The sequence below is a fragment of the Mytilus trossulus genome, chromosome 3, assembly GCF_036588685.1.
Source record: "Mytilus trossulus isolate FHL-02 chromosome 3, PNRI_Mtr1.1.1.hap1, whole genome shotgun sequence".
NCBI classification, from domain to species: domain Eukaryota; kingdom Metazoa; phylum Mollusca; class Bivalvia; order Mytilida; family Mytilidae; genus Mytilus; species Mytilus trossulus.
The window spans coordinates 25,001,203-25,022,125 of record NC_086375.1 but is presented as its reverse complement, the minus strand read 5'-3'; the positions used below and the strand labels follow the sequence as shown (position 1 = coordinate 25,022,125).

The 20,923-nt window shown below is 33.3% G+C and overlaps 1 protein-coding gene across 1 annotated transcript; it reads right to left on the bottom strand.

Moving 5' to 3' along the window:
* Window positions 1-375: 375 nt before the first annotated feature.
* LOC134710879 (uncharacterized) lies at window positions 376-19,319 on the bottom strand. Its single transcript, XM_063571289.1, has 3 exons — window positions 19,246-19,319; window positions 12,948-13,570; window positions 376-1,643 (listed from the first exon to the last, which is right to left on the bottom strand). The coding sequence occupies exons 2-3, from the start codon at window positions 13,567-13,569 to the stop codon at window positions 1,018-1,020; spliced, it is 1,248 nt and encodes a 415-aa protein (XP_063427359.1). The 5' UTR covers window position 13,570; window positions 19,246-19,319; the 3' UTR covers window positions 376-1,017.
* Between the last annotated feature and the right edge of the window lie 1,604 nt (window positions 19,320-20,923).

The following is a 20,923-nucleotide window of genomic DNA, read 5'->3' as shown; positions in this document are numbered from 1 at the left end:
CTCGACTAGTAACAGTTTCGAAGTGGGTTTTTGTGGGGGGTTTTCCGATACATGAGTTATTTCAGCATTTGATTTGTGTTTACTCTCAACATTTCATTAGAGTTTTCCCTTAACTTTTGAAGCTTGTAGTAAAATAAATAGATACTAGTCATAAAGTGAAATATTTCTTAGAGAGCAACTTATATTCAATTAGTTAAAAACAATTGTGAAGCACAAGAAATAAAATAATAAACATTATATAATTAGAGGTAAATACGTACAAAAAAGATCAAAAATGTTTGTTAAATCAAAATACAAGAAAACACAAATGGGAGTATTTATAATGAACCGAGATAGATTGAATTTTTTTCTTTCAATTTTTTCGTTCTTCCATTATGTTCTCATCCGTTTACAACGGTATATATTTCTGTCCCTCGCATACCAAGTCCCTTTTTTCGTTTTTTCATCATTCTCTCCTCTTAAAATTTCTTTGGATTCTATCCATTTCTTTTTTTTTTTTCCTCCTTTTGTCTACAAGCTCCCAAGTTTTACCACATTGCAGATTCTCCTTTTTGTAAAAATTAAGAAAATATAAGTCGATCTTAACAAAATGAGATATTTGGTATCTTCAAAAGAGACATCAACCCAAAAACAACAAAGGAAGTCAACACTATATGTTCAATAATAAACAAGTGCCATTTCAATTACACTATGTCAAATTCTAAGTCGTTTTAAGAAATAGTTAAAAAAAAAAATGGTTTTGGAATATTTAAGCCATGTCATCAATTCTGCCTTCCCCAGTCACACATAAAAAAAAACATTTGGATAAGACAAATGACAATCACTAATGGTGGTAATAGGGAGTAATTCAATGAACGAATTTTGAAAGCATTAACAAAATATAAAATACAATTATTTGTGTCTGCATAAAAAGGGTAAAAACAATTTCATCAAAATTAAGTTTCATGGTCACAACATATAAACATATCCTTAAAATCACTATTTATTAAAAATGCCATTTCAAAGCCTTTGGCATCATTATTGCTTGTAAGGAAGAACTGGAGCAGGTGGATCAAATCCAATTGGTGGTAGAGAAGCTGATACTATTTGTCGTTGGAAAAACATCCACATCAAATTTGTCCTTGTAAAAGCTCCCATAAACTGCGTTTTAGTTGTTGTTGCTGGTGTTTGGAGTATGGTTATAAGTTCCCATCCTTGATTTCCCATATTTCCAATAACATTGTCCCAGTTAGTATCTATCACCATGGTAGATGTGCCAATCCCAGCTGATACTGACCATGAAGCTTGGTATTCAACCATGGTTCCTTCATACATTGGTGTGTTGTCATTCAAATGAGATTGGGATTTCTCAAATATAAAGATTATGTTTAAAATCGATGTGGTTGAGCTTGAACCAAATCCAGTCATACCTATGGAGGTATCAGCTGACATATCGTTAAACACTTCTATTAGACGCCATCCTGTTCCTAGATATTGATTCATTACTTCTTGCCAGTCTAATTGTAACCCCCAATTCTCTTTTATGGTACCAAATCCCATCTTAAGATTTAACTGCGCGGTCAATTTCAGTGGGACAGCTTGGTACTGGTACAATTCTGGTGAAGGGTGTTGTGGTATTTCAAAGAATAAATCGACGCCATAAACTGAAAACAGCAACAAGAATAATTTCATTAGAAAATATGCTAAATTGAAATAACGTTATCGAAACTCCTACAGCAGTTTACTCCACACTCCACTAACTGTTATCTGAATTACCAAAGTATTAAATAAAGATATATATTTCGTAAACTTAACACAATATCCTGTTCAGTTTCATTGCAGTTTTTTCTCAGATTGTTAACTTGATATCTTAATGACAGCCTCTTTTTTATTTTCAAAATAAGTTATGCCACAGTGATTTCAGCAAACTGTTATTTGTCTCTTGATAATACTGTTGCAAGATTTTAAGTTTGCTTGTAGTTCTACATAACGAATTCAAAAATACCGGTACCATTGTATTATATGTATACTTAAGTGAGAGGGGCAAGGGGTTTAGCTGTTATGCTGTTATTGGGCATTTTAATTCTTTGTTATCTGTTATTCTGAAAATCTATTTGATGTTAGCTGTTATTGTCTTATTCTTTGTTAGCTGTTATTGGGCTTTGATTTTTTTTTGTTATCTGTTATTGTGATAATGTATTTGCTGTTAACTGTTATTGAAGATTGGAATGTTAGCATTTTTTGACAGCCAAAATTCGGTCGAAAATGAAGATCATTGGATATTGGGGTCTACCACTACTAATATATTGGTCCTGTATTCCGAGGATTCCATTAACATATACCCATCACAGAAGTGAGGTCCAGGACAATTCCAGTATATCTTATGATTTTCCTTTGTAATACATTCCATTTTTTTTGGAACATTTATTTAGAATTATCTTATTTTTTTGTATAAGGATAATGATCCTTGTTTCCTGTACGAATATATTAAATTAGAACAATTTTTAATAAGACAAAAAGAAAAACATATGGTCAGGAATATCTGACAAGGATCTCAATGAAGGACTAGGATTTACAACCTTACAACCAGTTAACCTTTTATATTATATTGTACATGTGTAGACTAAGCTCTTTTCAAAGCAGAACCAATTACATTGTACAATGAAAGTTCCCACCATATACTGGGTTCCGAAGCTGCACATAACTCATTACAAACAAAGATTTAGTAAGTCTCCATGTCATTGTTACCCTATTAAACTATGTATTGTACTTACTAGTAGACTTAATACAATCAAAAACCTGATAAAAATTGTTTAAATAAGGCCTTTGAAAATAGTGGAATAAATTACTTTTGGAGTGTCAAAATTGGTTCGAGGCACTTGATAAATTGCATGCTTATAATCGGTGCTTTTGATTTTTGTACCCTATATACAACTTTGGCCTCAGAATCTAATATATAAACTCTTTTAGGTAGTTTTTTTAGTAGCAACAAACACAAGAACTATGTCAATTGGACCTACTTTGATACCAAAACTTCCCTTGATTTTTACTAGATATCATTTTTGTCTCTTAGACATATTCCTCGTTTCCATTCTTAATTTTATTACACACTATTTAAATTACAAGCATGTGTGAGTTTCTATTTAACTGTAGAAAAATAAATGTTAAAAAGTGTTCTATAACAAATAAACAGTTACGCCATGAGCACATGATATGCCTGTCACCTTTTAGAAATATTCGATAACTTCAAAATCAGTCAATATATATCATGTATATAAACAATTCATCAAAGTTTCATGAGTACTGCTTAAAAAAAATTTGAGTTATTGTCCGAAAACTGGAAAATACAATTTTTTAATGAATAAACCCCTTAACTGAATAACATAAAATCGAAAATTTATAAAAATCAAAAGAGCTTATAACAATAGATATACACAATTCAACAAAATTTCATGAGAACTGCTAAAAACGTGTTTGTGTTAATGTCCGAAAACTAGAAAATCCCCCTTTTTGATTTAAAAAAAACCCTTAACTCGAAAACGTAAGATCTAAAATTTATAAAAATTGAAAGGGAGCTCATATCAATAGATATTAAATTGGTTAAAGAGTGTTTGAGTTAATGTCCGACATGTTGACGACGGACGAACAAGAATATACAAAATACATTATCTAGATACAAAAATATAAAAACCATGTTCAAAGAAAATGGAATACATTACAAAAAAGTATACCAGTAATAAGAAATACTGGATTTTTCAAGGACTGGACTTATTTCAAAATTTAATTTACTATTATCTGTTTTTGTCCATTTTAATTCCTTGTTATCTGTTATAAGCCAAATCAATTTGCTGTTTTGCTGTTATTGGCACCCCCTTGCCCCCCCCCCCTCTTAAGTGTATTGTATGATTGCAGATCAACCGTGTGATTGTACTTTTCGCCTCTGTTCCTACGATGAAATTGATCAATATTAATTGATTGAGAGTTGTTCTGTCGAAATCTATTTCCAATGGTTCAATTGAACCTCTATTTAAATCAAAATCGCCGTTTTATAATATAAAGGATTGTGGATAAACTCATTGTTAGTACCCCAAAATAAAAACAAGAGTGCACACGCTAAAAGGTCTCGCCTGCTTTACTGACCATTGATATTATGTTGAAAGTCTTTACGATAAAAGTTTTACTACGAGTATGACATAAACTTAACATTAATCCATCCCAATGAGGTCAAGGTCAGATAAATCCTGTCAAACCGTGATGTACATCTTACAATTATCTCATACAACAAATAAAAAGGGCCTATCTATTCATTGCTTTTGGTAATTGAAAAACAGAATAAAAAATTAAAATTTAACATGACCAATGAACCATGAAAATGGAGTCAAGGTCATATTATACCTGCCAGACAGACATGTACACCTTACAATCATTCCTTAAACCAAATATAGTTGACCTATTGCTAGTAGTACTTGAATAACAGACCAACACACAAAAAGTTGACATTGACCAATGGACCATGAAAATGAAGTCAAGGTTAGATGAAACCTGGCAAACTGACATGTACCCTTTACAATCACTAGAACACACCCGCGAAATCGCCGGAATCTACAGTGTGTAAACTGTTGTAGGATGATTTTTGTAAAAGATAATATGTATGGAGAATTTCATAAAAGGTATCAAAATCCCTCTCTCTTTTTGCAAAGTCCGATATTTGTTTCCTTTCTGTTAAATTCAATTATTTTCGTGTTTCTGGCCTCAGACCAAAATTATTCTTCTCCTTTGCTGCAATGCATCTTTTGGTAAAAGTCAAATTAAATTAAAAGTTTGCACCGCTTCAAACATGAAATAAATGTAACTGCTTATATATAGAACATTATTAGTCTAAAAGAATATGCTTCTAGGACAATCCATCAGTGCTTTTTCTTTTGAGAGCCTTATTCACATGCCAATGGTATGATATGAATCTAAGAACGACTAAGGCTAATTTAAGGTGTGGTCGGAGGGGTCCTGATCCCGAAATCCAGGGCTTAAAACCATGAAATCCCGAAATGCAGAATTTAATGAAATTCATATCCCGAAATCTCGAAATCGAAAAATTTATTCCCGGATCCCGTAAGGATCAATCCCCAAATCCCGAGCTTAAAAACGTCCGTCACGACGTCCCGAAAAAGGTCTTGCCTCCCTCTAATCTCTACCCTACTTTCATTTTTGCCAAATCACTACTTTCACTTTCAACAATAAATTTGTATGCCCCATTTATGAGCATTGTGTTTTCTAGTCTGTGCATCCATGCGTTCGTCCGTCCGTCTGTCCCGCTTTAGGTTGGTTGACGTTTTTGGTCGAGGTAGTTTTTCAATGATGAAGTTGAAGTTCAATCAACTCGAAACTAAAGTAGTGCCGTTGTGGTATCTGTGTAATATGGACACATTCTTGTTTCCACATGTTTTAATAACTTTGATATATATGCAACTGGTATGACCCCTTAAATAGTAAACATTTTTTTTAAAAAGTAAACAGAATACAGAGAGTTTCTATATATTAAAGTAGTATCGTCGTAGTGTACATGTAGATAAACGCGAAAAATAAAATAACTGTCCCCTCTAAGGAGGTATAATAGTTCTTTAGTTTCTTGCGATCTAAACACCATGATGTGGAGAACGCTCTGATTGGCTTATTTATTTTTCATTTTTGTTATCTATCATACGATTGGTTGTACTTGTGTCACATGTTTTACTTATTTGAATATATAAGCAACTGGAATGACCCCTTAAATAGTAAACATTTCAAAGAAAACAGTCGACAGAATACAGAGAGTTTCTATATTTTAAAGTAGCATACTCTGATTGGCTTATTTATTTTTCATTTTTGTTATCTGTCATACGATTGGTTGTACTTGTGCATGTTTTAAACCGGAAGTCTATCTATGACTAAAAGTCAGTCTGATGACGGAATCAATATCCGGACTCCTTTTTGTCGTTTTTCTCCAAAAATAACTCGATCTGAAAAATCATAAGAATGGATGACAAATGCGACTATGCATGTTACCTATAGAACACAAAGGCATGATGATTAATTTATCGTGGAAGGAAGAGAAGCGACACACAATATGAGGTCTTCTCGTTTAATAGTATAGATTCCAAATATAGTTAATCTATAAAAGCGACAAAAACGTAGTCTCCTATGGTGTGCAGTATTATTTTCTTATTAATTCAAATTAACTGAACCATGACCTACGGATACAGGGAGTCGATATAGTCGTCAAACTGATATGTACTTATAGTAATGCAACTTTACAGACCATTGATCTATCACAGGTAGTTCCTATTAAACTAACTTAAGCAGAAAACTTAACATTGAAAATTGCTAATCAACTGAGAGTCACAGGACCATTATCTAGGGGGGCAGTGCCTCACAATAGTGATATGTACTGATATTATTGAAACTCCATACAAAATAGCATTGATCTATCACAAGTAGCTCTTATTAAACTAACTTAAGCAGAAATCTTAACAATTGTTGACACCAAAGACTACGACGACGTCGTCAACGGAAAAGCAATACCTATGTCTCGCCTCCCGCGACTTTCGTCACAGGCGAGACAAAAAGTCGAAAAGAAGCAATTAACAATGCATGGACTCGCTATAATGTATCAGTATTTCGTGTATATTTAAGATTATATTCCATCAACTTAACCGTCGAGATGATCTCCGAAGAATTCCGATGATTATACGACCCGATATAAACATAAATACTCAGACAAGCGCGTACAATCCTATAGGTTGCACTTTGTAAACACAGCTGTTTCACAAACCACGCCTCTTTTGGGGAGATATATAATATTCATAGATAATTAATTTTGTTTACGTACTGGTTCCCAGATATAATCTCTATGTTTCATCTCGTAGAGACATAACTTGGGAATGTTACCAGTAAATATACATATGCATAGCGGTCATATTGAAATCTGTGGAAAACCTAAAGTCAAGGTAGGGGTAGTACAGAATTTTAGTGTAAGTTTAAATTCCTAGAAGTTCGGGGCATATTAACGTTGAAATATGCCGCACTGCCCTATATTTTGACCTTTGAAAAAAATAGTAGTGCATATGAACTTTTCATTCTAGGATATAATTTTTTCAAAACTTCATAGTAAAAGTGGTACAGTTTAAGCCGTAAAAGGAGTTCCTGTGGGAAATTGCATTGTCGATATTTACATAAATGCAACCTATTATGACGATTTTTCTAGCATATGCAACTATTCCAGTCATAATTATGTCAAGGTAACTCTGCATGTTACTGGTTTAATTATAATTATGTATACTTAACTGGTTACCCGTGTGATGATAGATTTTCATTTTTGAAATTTGAAAAATATATACATTTCACCCCAGTTAACATTCACCGTGATTAGGGTAATTTTAGAATGACAACTACTTGTCAAATTTAATTGCAATACACTTAAATGAAATTAAATCAAATTATTTGGTGGGACAAATATCGAAGATCGCATATGTTTGAAAATGAATTGGTCGCCATTTTTTTCGTATCTTCTAAATTTAATCAAAACAAACAAAATGTATCCACTTTCTCCAAAAGTAAAACAATGTTTGATTTATGCTGCTTTAAGGTAAGACAATGGCTGAAAACGTGTACATCCTAAAGTTATTTGATTTCCATCGTAAAAAATGTCTTTTCACAAGTCGAGTTACGATGTCAGTGTAATCAATGCACGATCGATGCATATAAATCTTTATTTTGTGTGAGAAAAACTGTTTCTAATAAATTATATACAAAAATGAAGGTGGAATAAGTAAATTCTCAAAAAAAATAAGACACACTTAAAATGTTTTTAATATAATTTAAAAATTGATAACTAAATGAATACATAGTCCCGTCCTGTCGTTGTTTACTCCCTCCCGACAGCGGCCACCATTTTCAAAATATTGCAATCGAATGCCAAAATGTAAAGGAGTAATACTACCATTGATTTTCCCCTATTAGTATTTGTTAAATTGGCACTTTTAAAAAAATGTCCAGAATTTATCTTGGTTTCAAATAAAGAAATACTTGACCTGAGTAAAGTTTTATCCTGTACAGTACTACATTGAAAATTTAACATAACATTTAATTGCATATAAGATAATAACCATCACCAGATGTGAACCAATCAATTTGAATGTTTCTCCCCTTTTTTCTCGATACAAGCTTTAGTAAAAGAGGAGCGAAAGATACCAGAGAGACATTCAAACTCGTATGTCGAAAATAAACAGACAATACCATGGTTAAACAAGAAAAAGACCAATAGACAAACAGTAGTACAAAAACACAACATAAAAAACTAAAGACTGAGCAAAACGAACCCCAATCACGGGGTGATCTCAGATAATCCGGAAGGGTAAGCATATCCTGCTCCATAAGTGGCACCCGTCGTGTTGCTCATCTTATCACAAACCCGGTAATAGTCTTATTCGGTAGGACACATTCGGGAAAAGGGTAAGGGATTGTAGTTATGACATTAGGAACATATCCGTTATCATCTGTGAAACGGATTTTCCATAACGGTCGACCAACTCATGATGGCGTCCGTAAAACTTGCGAAGGGATGATTTCAGATTCACCACATGGAACTCTTGGTGTATGTGATGACATCCCCCCTTGACCTTTTAGGTAAGGTCTATGTAATAGTTTATATAGTCCTCAATCAAATCATGTATGGTTTCTAGGTACTTTTGTTTATCAAATAAGGGTAGTTGCTAAGCACCTAAGCTTCCTTGTGGGCAGCAATCTTCTATCAATGTAATCATGATAGGAAATAAAAGCCCTGGAATATCGTATCAACTAGGAGATATATACTCCGCTGCTGGAATGTTGCTACATAGAAATAGAAAGTTCACAATTGGGAAGCTGAAATCATCTCTTTTGTCGTAAAGTTTTGTTTTCAATTGACCCTTATTGTCAATTTCTAGATGTAAGTCAAGATATGAGGCAGACTTAACTGTATTGTATCCTTTATCTCAAGTTCGATGGGATAGATTCGTTCAACATAGTCACCAAATTTTGAATTATTAAGTGTGAGAACATCATCTATAAAGCGGAAAGTAAAGTAAACGGATACTGTTAACTTCTTTTCTTTCTTCCTAAGAAGTTCCTGTATGAAGTCAGCCTCATATGAATAAAGGAACAAGTCAGCAAGAAGGGGGGTACAGTTTGTTCCCATGGGAATGCCGATTGTTTGTTGAAAAATACGTCCTCCAAACGTAACAAAAATATTGTCAATCAAGAAATCAAGCATCTTGATAATGTCAGTTTCAGAAAATTTGTTGTTAGAATCAGAGTGATTTTTTACAAAGTAATTAGTTATCAAAGGTACCAGGATTATAATTTAGTACGCCAGACGCGCGTTTCGTCTACATAAGACTCATCAGTGACGCTCATATCAAAATATTTGTAAAGCCAAACAAGTACAAAGTTGAAGAGCATCGAGGATCCAAAATTCCAAAAAGTTGTGCCAAATACGGCTAAGGTAATCTATGCCTGTAAGATTTTTCCCTCCTGAAGACAAGATACTTTTGGCCATTCTTTTTTATGAAACAAAGCAGGACCAAATCTTTCAGTTTGTCTTTTAGTTTGGATTGTCGAATACTTGTGTAAACATGGTAAAGTGTAGAAAATTCAAATGTTTTAATACTATTGCAAGATGAAAGAGACTTAGATTGTATGTACTCTAAAAGATCTTTTGAATATTTTAGTATCCACATATGATTTACGCCACCTCTAGAATGTGTAGTTTTATTATAACTTTGAAGCCCGGCTTTGATTGTTGATAAAATTGGTGTTAATAATTTAGAAAGAGGTTTCGTGGAGAACTAGGTAAGCAATATACCGTTGTTTGTAAAAACACTTATGTAGTTTAGGTATCCAATACAGTGATGGAAGATCCAGTTCTTCATCTTTCGTCGAAATTCCAAAGGAACATAGAACAGACATATGAAGTAACCATGTCATCTGAAGATTCCGACAGCAAATAACAAAAAAAATGGTCCTTTTATAGACCCAAGATATATGTGTATGACTCAGATTTTTTTCTGCAATTAAATGCAGGGTTAATTTCCTTCAACTGTCAAAATCAAGGGAATACTATTTTATGACCTTTTTTCGTATGAAACCGGATGACGGATGTGACGCACTATGATTTGGTGTTATTACACCTGAACTTTTCAATCATATTTTGAAGCAAAAAAGTATGTAACTTAAACTGATTTGGTTTTCGATTTCTTTGAATTAAATGTATTGTCGACTTTTTTAGGGGTTAAGTTATTCTTTAAACATTAAAAAAGTTGAGAAAATTGATTCTATAAGGTCCTTTTGCAATTCTATCGAGTGTTAACGAAGAAGATAACGAAAGCTGTGTGGTAATGGCACCTCGATTTTCAAACTTAATTTGAAGCAAGAAATTATATTTCAAAACTGAAATTTAAAACATATTTAGTTGTAAATAACAAAATCTTTATAACGCGGAGTTGCAAGTAAAAATACATAATCACAATATAAAAAAGTTATGATCGTTTAATCAGTTTGATTTGCAAGAAAGGCCGACATAGTTTTACTAACACAATTCTATATCGATATTCGTGTAATTGTTATAAAATACATCAAATAACATAATTACACACCTTATCTCGACTTATATTCAATTTTTTGAAATTTACCCGTGACGTCACTTTTACCTTAGCCGTATTTGGCAAAACTTTTTTGGAATTTTGGGTCCTCAATGCTCTTCAACTTTGTATTTGTTTGGCTTTTTAACTATTTTGATCTGAGCGTCACTGATGAGTCTTATGTAGACGAAACGCGCGTCTGGCGTATAAAATAATAATCCTGGTACTTTTGATAACTATTTACACCACTGGGTCGATGCCACTGCTGGTGGACGTTTCGTCCCCGAGGGTATCACCAGCCCAGTAGTCAGCACTTCGGTGTTGAAATGAATATCAATTATATGGTCATGTTATAAATTTTCTGTTTATAAAACTTTGAATTTTTCGAAAAACTAAGGATTTTCTTACCCCAGGAGTAGATTACCTTAGCCGTATTTGGCAAAACTTTTTTGGAATTTTGGGTCCTCAATGCTCTTCAACTTTGTATTTGTTTGGCTTTTTAACTATTTTGATCTGAGCGTCACTGATGAGTCTTATGTAGACGAAACGCGCGTCTGGCGTATAAAATTATAATCCTGGTACTTTTGATAACTATTTGTGGCGTTGACACTTCGTGTGACACAGAGTTCATAATTCTATTATGCTGTTTTTGTGTACTGTCCTAAATTTATTTTAGGTATTCGTTTTTATTCTGTGGTTAACAGGTCTAAATGTATTATTATATTATTTACTTATGTATTTTTCTGTCCTGAGTATTCTTGCATTTATTTGTATTGTATTTCTGTCATGTAATGTCATTTTAGCGGCATATTTAACACTGCCATAAAGCGCGAGGTTTTGTTAGCCACAAAACCAGGTTCAACCCACCATTTTTTTCTTAAAATGTCCTGTACCAAGTCGGTAATATGGCAGTTATTATCTTATAGTTCGTTTCTATGTATGTTGCATTGTCGTATGTTTTTGTTGCACTTCAGTGTTTCTGTTGTTTCGTTGTTTTCCTCTTATAGTTGATGCGTTTCCTTCGGTTTTAGTTTGTAACCCGGATTTGTTTTCTCTCAATCGATTTATGACTTTTGAACAGTGGTATACTACTGTTGCCTTCATCTATGTAGCCAGTTCATTTTCATTGATAAAACGATCGGCCATTAATCATAAACAACTGAGCGTTAAAGTCACGTGATGACCGCGTTAGTTGGATATCTGTTTGATTTCATGTAATAGATTTGAAAAAAATATGTAAATAATCGTTTTACCTTTGTAAGAAATATTTTTTGTGAGTCGAATTATTATATGAAATCATGTTTCTTTTCGGTGTTTCCTGTAGATATACGTTTGAAACACAAGGATCAGAAGAGTTTATCCATTCATAATATAATATATCTGTTTGTAAGTATGCAAAAATGTCCGTATTCACCTCAAAAGCTTACAAAACCTTTAAACAGACTTATTAAGAAGGGATATAGTTACGATGCTGTTGTCAGGTCATTAAAGATTGCATATTTTAGCTTTAATATTGATTCACTTATAGGGTCTTTGCATCGGAACTAAACACATTTATTTAAAAAAACAGTTATTGGCATGACACGGGTTATGTTCTTCTCATATATCTTATGATAGTATGATACTAAACCCCTAACGGGAAGGATTGTGCCTGATATTCATATGATGAAGACATAATCTTTCAATCAGTTTAATTGAGGTCTGGAGCTGGCATGTCAGTTAACTGCTAGTAGTCTGTTGTTATTAATGTATTATTGTCATTTTATTTATTTTCTTTTGTTACATCTTTTGACATCGGACTCGGACTTCTCTTGAACTGAATTTTAGTGTGCGGATTGTTATGCGTTTACTTTTCTACATTTGCTAGAGGTATAGGGGGAGGGTTGAGATCTCATAAACATGTTTAACCCCGCCGCAATTTTGCGCCTGTCCCAAGTCAGGAGCCTCTGGCCTTTGTTCGTCTTGTATGATTTTTAATTTAAGTTTCTTGTGTATAATTCGAAGTTTAGTATGACGTCCATTATCACTGTACTAGTATACATATTTTAGGGGCCAGCTGACGGACACCTACGAGTGCGGGAATTCTCGCTACATTGAAGACCCATTGGTGGCCTTCGGCTGTTGTCTGCACTATGGTCGGGTTGTTGTCGCTTTGACACATTCCCCATTTCCTTTCTCAATTTTATATTGGTATATTCGTATTACATTGGATAAACTCGTCTGACCTTTACTTCGAATAGGCATTCAAGTGCAAAGGACAACTCGTGTAATTGGCCCGTATGATTACAGGATATTCAATAAGTTAATTGTACTCACTCCTGCTCTTCGAATTCAAGTGACCCTGTCCGTATGCCATACCACTTCCTACTCCCATAGTCTGAGGACCGTACATATTCAGATCCTTTGGAGGTCTGTAACATCCAGTGATCTCTATACAGCGCAGACGACACCCTTTATATGCGTAGTCGTTTATCATTTTAAACAAATGCTGAGTTTGCGTCTGTGTTTGTGACGATGATTGGGACATAGAATGAACTCCAGTAAGAAATGTTCCAGATTCAATCGACGATTTTATTACTTGCAGCGAAAATCTTTCATCTGGTTGGAATTTTGGTTCATTCTTTCGGAATATTGCCTGTGCACGACGTGTTGTTGTAGATGTCATGGACATAACTCCGGATGATCTAATAGATCCCTGCGTTAGCTTGAAGGACAAAAGCCGATATCCAAGGTCATACATCTGTATAAGATGCGGTATATATGCATTTGGATCTGATGTAGCCATTTGCATATTAGGGTTACTAAGGAATGATAAGTTCATTTGAATAGTAAAAGGAATGTCTATTCTAAGGAATTGGTAATCACATGGAATACCATTGTAGGGAGGTTGCGTCGGCTGGACAGGTTTTTGTATTTTTTTGCTTGTAGTAACACCCATTCTGTAAACAAGAAAATAAAATTATAAGCGATGAAATGCTAAATCTATGCAAGATGATGCACTAATTCACCAAAAAAAAATTAAAACATTGTCGTCTTAGACTAAATATATACACCATGAAACTTCTATTGAGATCGTACTTGTCTTTACGTGAAACTAAAGTTATTTGCGTGATATTTTTCTATATTATAATACAATGCGGTTCGTTCGAAAAATGAAACAGAAGGACGATAACAAATTATACAATCATAAAAGAAGAATATGTATGAGGACACGAATGAACCGCTCAAGCTAAAAAAGGGGCATAACTCTAGATCGGTAAGTGACTTAATTCTCAAATTCGAAATCTGTCTGCGTGCTGTTGTTCTAAGCATTGTGTATGAGTTTCATAAAAATTTCATGAGGTAAACTTAAGATAGAGTGCGGAAACTGAAAAATTTGCAATGTTCCAAGTTAAAAAGGGGCATAAATCTAGAACAAACAGTAAGTGACTTAATGCTAAAATTCGAGTTCTGTCTGCGTGTTAAGGTTCTAAGCATTGTGTATGAGTTTCATAAAATTTGGATTGGGTAAACTTAAGTTAGATTGCGGAAACAAAATGGGACGGACGGAAAGACGGACGGACAGTCAATGTTAACTCTTGATACCTCCATTGACTACGGCGGTGGCATAACACAATTTTGGTACTGTGTCGTGAACTGACTAACAATCATAAAGTTAGAGATATCTTTAAGACATTAAAGTCATATGAAACTTCTTTTTTTTTTAAGTTGAATATGTTTTATATACTTGAATGGCTAAGTTTTACTTTAAAACAAGTGAACGTGAACTTTCTTGTAAAAGAAAATCCTTTATATGATCACAAATCTTCAAAAATGAACTGAAATATTCCCGTACACTAATTCGCCGATATTTTCCAGTATGCAGTGACCTTAACTACATGACCTCTCGTTAGAACTTCGGCCACCGCACAGCGCAAGTGCGTGGAGAAAACCGTGACGAAATAATGTAAATAAAAGAACAGAGTTCCAATGTCCCCTCTGTTTTTCTTGTCCAAGGTACACACTCTTTTTTGTTTGTTCTGTAAAACAATTTATAAATATCTTAGTGAAATAAAGGCTTCAGAGCAAATGCAATGTAATTTACTGTTATAATTAATTCTTTCAAGGGCATAACTCGTAAAATATTTTATCCCTTATTTTCGAAAGTGTCAAGGACATTGCTGATATACTGATATAAACCTATGATATAACTGTCATCAAAATCTGGCAAGAATTGTACACATGAGAGCTCTAACGATGCTTATAAAGTCTATTCTCCATTGAATTAATGTTTCCAAGGGGCATAACTCTTTTAAAAATAATTGATCGGTACTGATTTTCGAACTTTTCCAAGACATTGCTAATATAAACCTATGATATAAGTTTCATCAAAATCTGGCAAGAATTGTACACATGAGAGCGCTAACGATGCAATTCTCCATATAATTAATGTTTCCAATGGGCAGAACTCTTTTAATAATAATTGATCGGCACTGATTTTCAAACTCGTCAAAGACATTGCTTATATAAACCTATGATATAAGTTTCATCAAAATCTGGCAAAAAATTGTAAACATGAGTACAATTGACAGTCGCAAGTCTACAGTTGAGACATTTAAATAAGGGATCGTCTCAAAGGTATTAATTTAATTATAATTGATTTACTCGACACACCAAAAGCTTTTTAAATGTTACTTCCAATAAATATAAAACTACATATTAGTGAAGTATTTCCACCTTTTCAACCATGATAATTTAACGATTGGTTGGTTGATAAAATATTGGAATAACATCAATGCTATATTCTTCATATATAGATATAGGAAGATGTGGTATGAGTGCCAATGAGACAACTCTCCATCCAAATAACAATTTATAAAAGTAAACCATTATATATAGGTCAAGGTATGGCCTTCAACACGAATTGTTTGGTTTGAATGATTGGTACAATTTAGGTAGGTTAATTGATTGACTGGTTGATTGAAATTTTGCATAATGTCATACTAGACGAATTTCGCGATCATTGTTCGATTAGTTCGTTTGTTAGATGGAATGATTTATTGATTGATTGATAGTCTCATGATGTTAAGAGACGCAAACTAGTAATCGATAAGGATTGTTTCGTTCATTGATTGCTACTGTGACGTCAAGTGACAAATATTTAACGCACATTATGTACTCGAAGAATGATAAATACCGCTTCCTCCAAATTAGACTGGTCGGGAACGAATTTCTCGATTTAAACACAAATACCCGGGGTTAGACTCATAGGAACAAGCTAAAAAAAAGAAGTAGGACCTCCTAGATCCCCTTAAATTACATGTTTTTACCTGTACTTTTCCCCTACCAAAAATATACGTCAATCTTCCTTTATAATTTTTTCTTTTTTCTAGGTATCTTCAGAATGTATGTTTTGTTTGTTTGTTGTGTGTGTATTGTCATTAGAATCCGATCTTGGCCGTAACATTTGCTTTAGTTTTTTAAGGTTTATGTTCCCTTCTGTAGCCATTTTTGTACGAATTTTTCAAACTTCAATTTTATCAAAACTACAGATATAATGAATAATAGAGATAGGACATTTAGTACATATTCCAAGGGGAAACATGTTACAAAGCATTATTTTTCACTGTTTCATTGCATTTGATAGAAAAAGAGGACTTTGTGGCAAATAAATCAAGATTTTTATAGAAAATCCACAACCTTTAATATAGAGTTTATTGTTATAAAATTTGAAACATAAATTACTCACTTGATTTTCTATGATGTGCTAGTGTTTATTTTTTACAAAAAGTTCTAAGCAACCTGTAAATTCCAAAACACCTCGTGCTGAGTCACTAAAGTCAAGCGCACCCTTATAGGTGTACTTGATTTTTGCCATATTTATATTTGTTTTAACCAATAACTACATTTATAAACTTGTTTTAAGGAAATCAATGCTAGCACTGCATGCAATAATCCTATATCTATCAGTCATCAAATCGCCAAATATGAGAGTACAAGGATAAAGGCTGTGGATTTTCTATAAAAATCTTGATTTATTTGCCACAAAGTCCTCTTTTTCTTTTAAATGCAATAGTACAGTAAAAAATAATGCTTTGCATCAAATTTCCCCTTGGAATATGTACAAAATGGCCTATCTCTATTATTCATTTTATCTGTAGTTTTAATACAATTGAAGTATAAAAAGTTCGTACAAAAATGGCTACAGAAGGGTACATAAACCTTAACGTGTCTATGTAAATTTTATGATTCCGTCTTATTTTTTTTCCGCATGTTTCAAGAGATTCGCGTGTTTTCAAAAAGAGAGGCGGAAGATACCAAAGTGATATTCAAACTCTTTAGTCGACGAAAAGTTGACTACGCCATGGTAAAACGAAATACGACAATAAAACAAACAACAGTATACAAAACACAGTATAGAAAACTAAAGACTGAGTAACAAAAACACCACAAAAAAAGGGGTGTATTCAGGTGCTTCGGAATATCGAGGAGTGCTCCCCGTCCTGTCTTTCTGTTGTAGGAGGGAACGCATTCCTCTCTGTTGTAGGAGGGAAGTTATAAAAAAGAAGATGTGGTATGATTGTCAATGAGACAACTATCCACAAAAGACCAAAATGACACAGACATTACCAATTATAGGTCACCGTACGGCCTTCAACAATGAGCAAAGCCCATACCGCATAGTCAGCTATAAAAGGCCCCGATAAGACAATGTTAAACAATTCAAACGAGAAAACTAACGGCCTTATTTATGTAAAAAAAAAAAAAAAAAAAAAAAAATGAACGATAAACAAAATTTTAATATGTTACACATAAACAAACGACAACCACTGAATTACAGGCTCCTGACTTGGGACAGGCACATACATAAATAATGTGGCAGGAGGCATTTAACATGCTTATCTGAGTTAAGAACTTTTGTTAGATATTGGTGACTGGATGTCACACAAACAACCAATCAATGAATTAGTCAATATGAAATATGCGTCTCTTAACGTTATGCAAACTGTTAATAAATCAATCGATCAATCATTCCATCGACCAATCAACCAATCAATTAACCAATACACCCAGCGACCAACCAACCCATGAATTGTAGAACTACTCACTTGATGCAATGCAAACATTTTATCAACCCGCCAAAAAAGCAATCAACCAACAATCAGGTTCAACTTAGATTATATGTATGACATTAATTACCAATTGTTTGCTTAAACAGCTATTTGCCAAAACAATTATCATATATATTTTTTGGATGCAATATTATAAAAGCTGGTAATGTACTGCGATTAATGAAATTCATACTCATTAGTAGACGCTCAACTCTCACTTGTCAATTGTAAACATTTCTCTCATTCTGTGGCAATTTAACGCTTTCCGGACCCATTGTATAAAAAATTAATCAACGTGTGGTTGCCGATGATCTCAGAAGATGATTGGCTGAGTTTACGGTTCATAACCTTTATCAGCTCACTGAATGAATCAAAATGTTCTAAAAGGTGTTAATGAAATTGACAACTTTGTGGAATGTTGAAGGCACTCGATGGGATTTTTGTTTATCAAAAATGAAAATTTAATTGATAATTATGTGCCAGTCTGCCTGGCAGGCAGTGTTGAAAACATGACCAAAAAAAACCCACCCAATTGGACATTGATTTCAGTTCATAATATGTAGTTATGCACAAAAATAACATTCATTTCCATTTTCTGTTCTGGTAATAAAAGATACAATTTGGTTGAAATGTACTAGAAATTAACAAATAAGGGGAGATAACTTTGTAATTTGCTATCATTCTAACCAATTTTCTAACCAAATTATTTGATATTACCAGACACACACAAACGAAAGACTAATAATTTTAAACTCAGGATGATGGTAAGTATTAAATAGCATGATTAGCCCGGTGGGTTTTTTCTAATCATGTTTTAATTTTTAACTTATTTGCCTGATTCTTAAAAAGACTGGCACTTATTAGAGAAACAGATTCTTACATAATTACTCGTGGATTATCGGATTTATCCAATCTGGATAGTAAATTTTAACTATCTCGATTGGATAAATCCGATAATCTACTGGTACCAATGTAAGAATATATATTTATCTAACATGTCTAGCAGTAACTGATTTTTATAGAACACATTTCATACAACAAATCATTTAACAACTGTTAAGGTATAGATCAATTAACAAATGGGAACCCAGGGGAAATATAAAAAAGATATATCTGACATGACTCTATTAAGGATGTACTTAGGTGAGGTTAGGTGAAAATCAATAAATTAAGTTAAAATTAATACTATAAACTGGTAGAGCATCAATTAAGGATAAAAATAAGCTAAAAATATTGACAGGAGGTCATGGACCTCCTTTTCGAGATGTTTGAGATTTAAAATATGGCGGGAAAGGCTGACTCGGACTTTTACCTCTATATTTGCATTGGTATTATTAGTTATCAAAACAAAAGAAGGAAATTAAGAATCTTCTAAAATTTTGGTAAATGACCGTTCATGAGCTATTAAGTCTTACAGGTATATGAAAAAATAAATGGGTATTTTGAGGCAAAATATTTTACATTGTATTGTATGGAAAAACACCAAGAAGTCCGAACATTTGACACAAATTCCAAAACCTCACCTAAGTACAATAAGTCATCCTTAATTCACTATTTTTTCACATGCCACATGATTACATCCCAGCTCCTTTGTTCTGAGCCGGATCACCCCTACCAGATCACCCCAGTTCGAGTTTCTTTGTTATGCATGCTTTCCTTTGTTCTGTCACTTTTTGGCTGGAATGCCAAATCCATTTTGTTTTTGTGATTTTTATTTTTCATCCACATGTAAAAAATTAAACCTGAGAGGAGTCTTATCTAGTGAGAAGTAATGATGTTTTAACTTTATATCGATAAAAGACTTATCCAGCAGAAAGTCATTTTTACATGTTTTACATTTCCAAGGGGGACGACACTTTCAACGGCTTAAGGTGGAGACAAATACATTTGTGCAAAGGTATAACTCCAATAAAAATCATAACAGATTAATATCCCCTTGTAGAGTGTTAATAACTGGCAATAATTAACATGACAATCCATGGACCTAGCTTCATTATCTTTATTGCTTCTATTTCAATTTTAAGTAAATAATAATTGGTTTAAATTCAACTATACAGTTGATGATTTCAACTCCCCTGACGCGAGTGTTCTACGTAATATAGTTTTTTTTTTATAAGAATCATTCACTCATACATACCGATTAAAGAATTGAAGATGGGATCAGCTCCGGAATTTATTTATGAAATGCACGTTAACTGTCTCGTAACATGGGAACTGACTAACGCCGCTTAACCCCTTTTATTATTAATGACATAATCGCGTAAACAAATAATGCAACAGATTTTGGTCAGATTTTAACATAAAGAAATTAATTTTCACTTACAAGTTTCATGAAGACATCGTCAATACGCTTGAAGATTTTCTGCATAGGATTGTGAATCAAATATTTTTAAAACACTCATTTAGTACAAAAGAAGTCATTCAAACTCCTCTTTGTTTCTTTACTTTTTCTTATTTATACAGGAAATCATAAAAAGGGCACAGGGCATCAGTCGAGAAAGGGCGGGGCGGATCGTCTCAAACGATCAAACCACAGGTACTCGGTTAGAAAGTTAAAATTGTGTTTATCAATGTTTTTGAAATCTGTTTTCGTATTTCCTGTCTATTTGTATTACATTATTAACGTTTTTAACGTTGGCATCAATATTTCTTTGTTTTCTAGGATTTTTCAGTATTCGGATATGGATAGTAAACTGCATATTGCTAGAAAACAAAGAAATATTGATGCTAACATTAAACGTTAATAATATGATACAAACCAATGCTGCTAAAACTCTTTGGAACCGCAAGCCATTTGCGTAAGTTTCTGTTGAACATCTTCTCTAGACTTTCAACTTTGGTCAGAAGTACTTCGTACATCAACAGAAGCCATGTGATTCTTGGTAATATTCCATGATGATAGCACCATTCCTTGTACTTCCCACGTAAACCAGACTTGCCATCCACTTTCCTACCTGTGATACTTATGTGACCCATTAGTGGCTTTGTATGGAACGCCATAGCTGTCTTATGTGTCTTTTTTATTGCTTTTCTATTATAAGATGGTGGTTTTCTATTATAAGATGGTGGTTTTCTATTATAAGATGGTGCTTTTCTATTATAAGATGGTGGTTTTCTATTATAAGATGATGGTTTTCTATTATAAGATGGTGGTTTTCTATTATAAGATGGTGCTTTTCTATTATAAGATGGTGGTTTTCT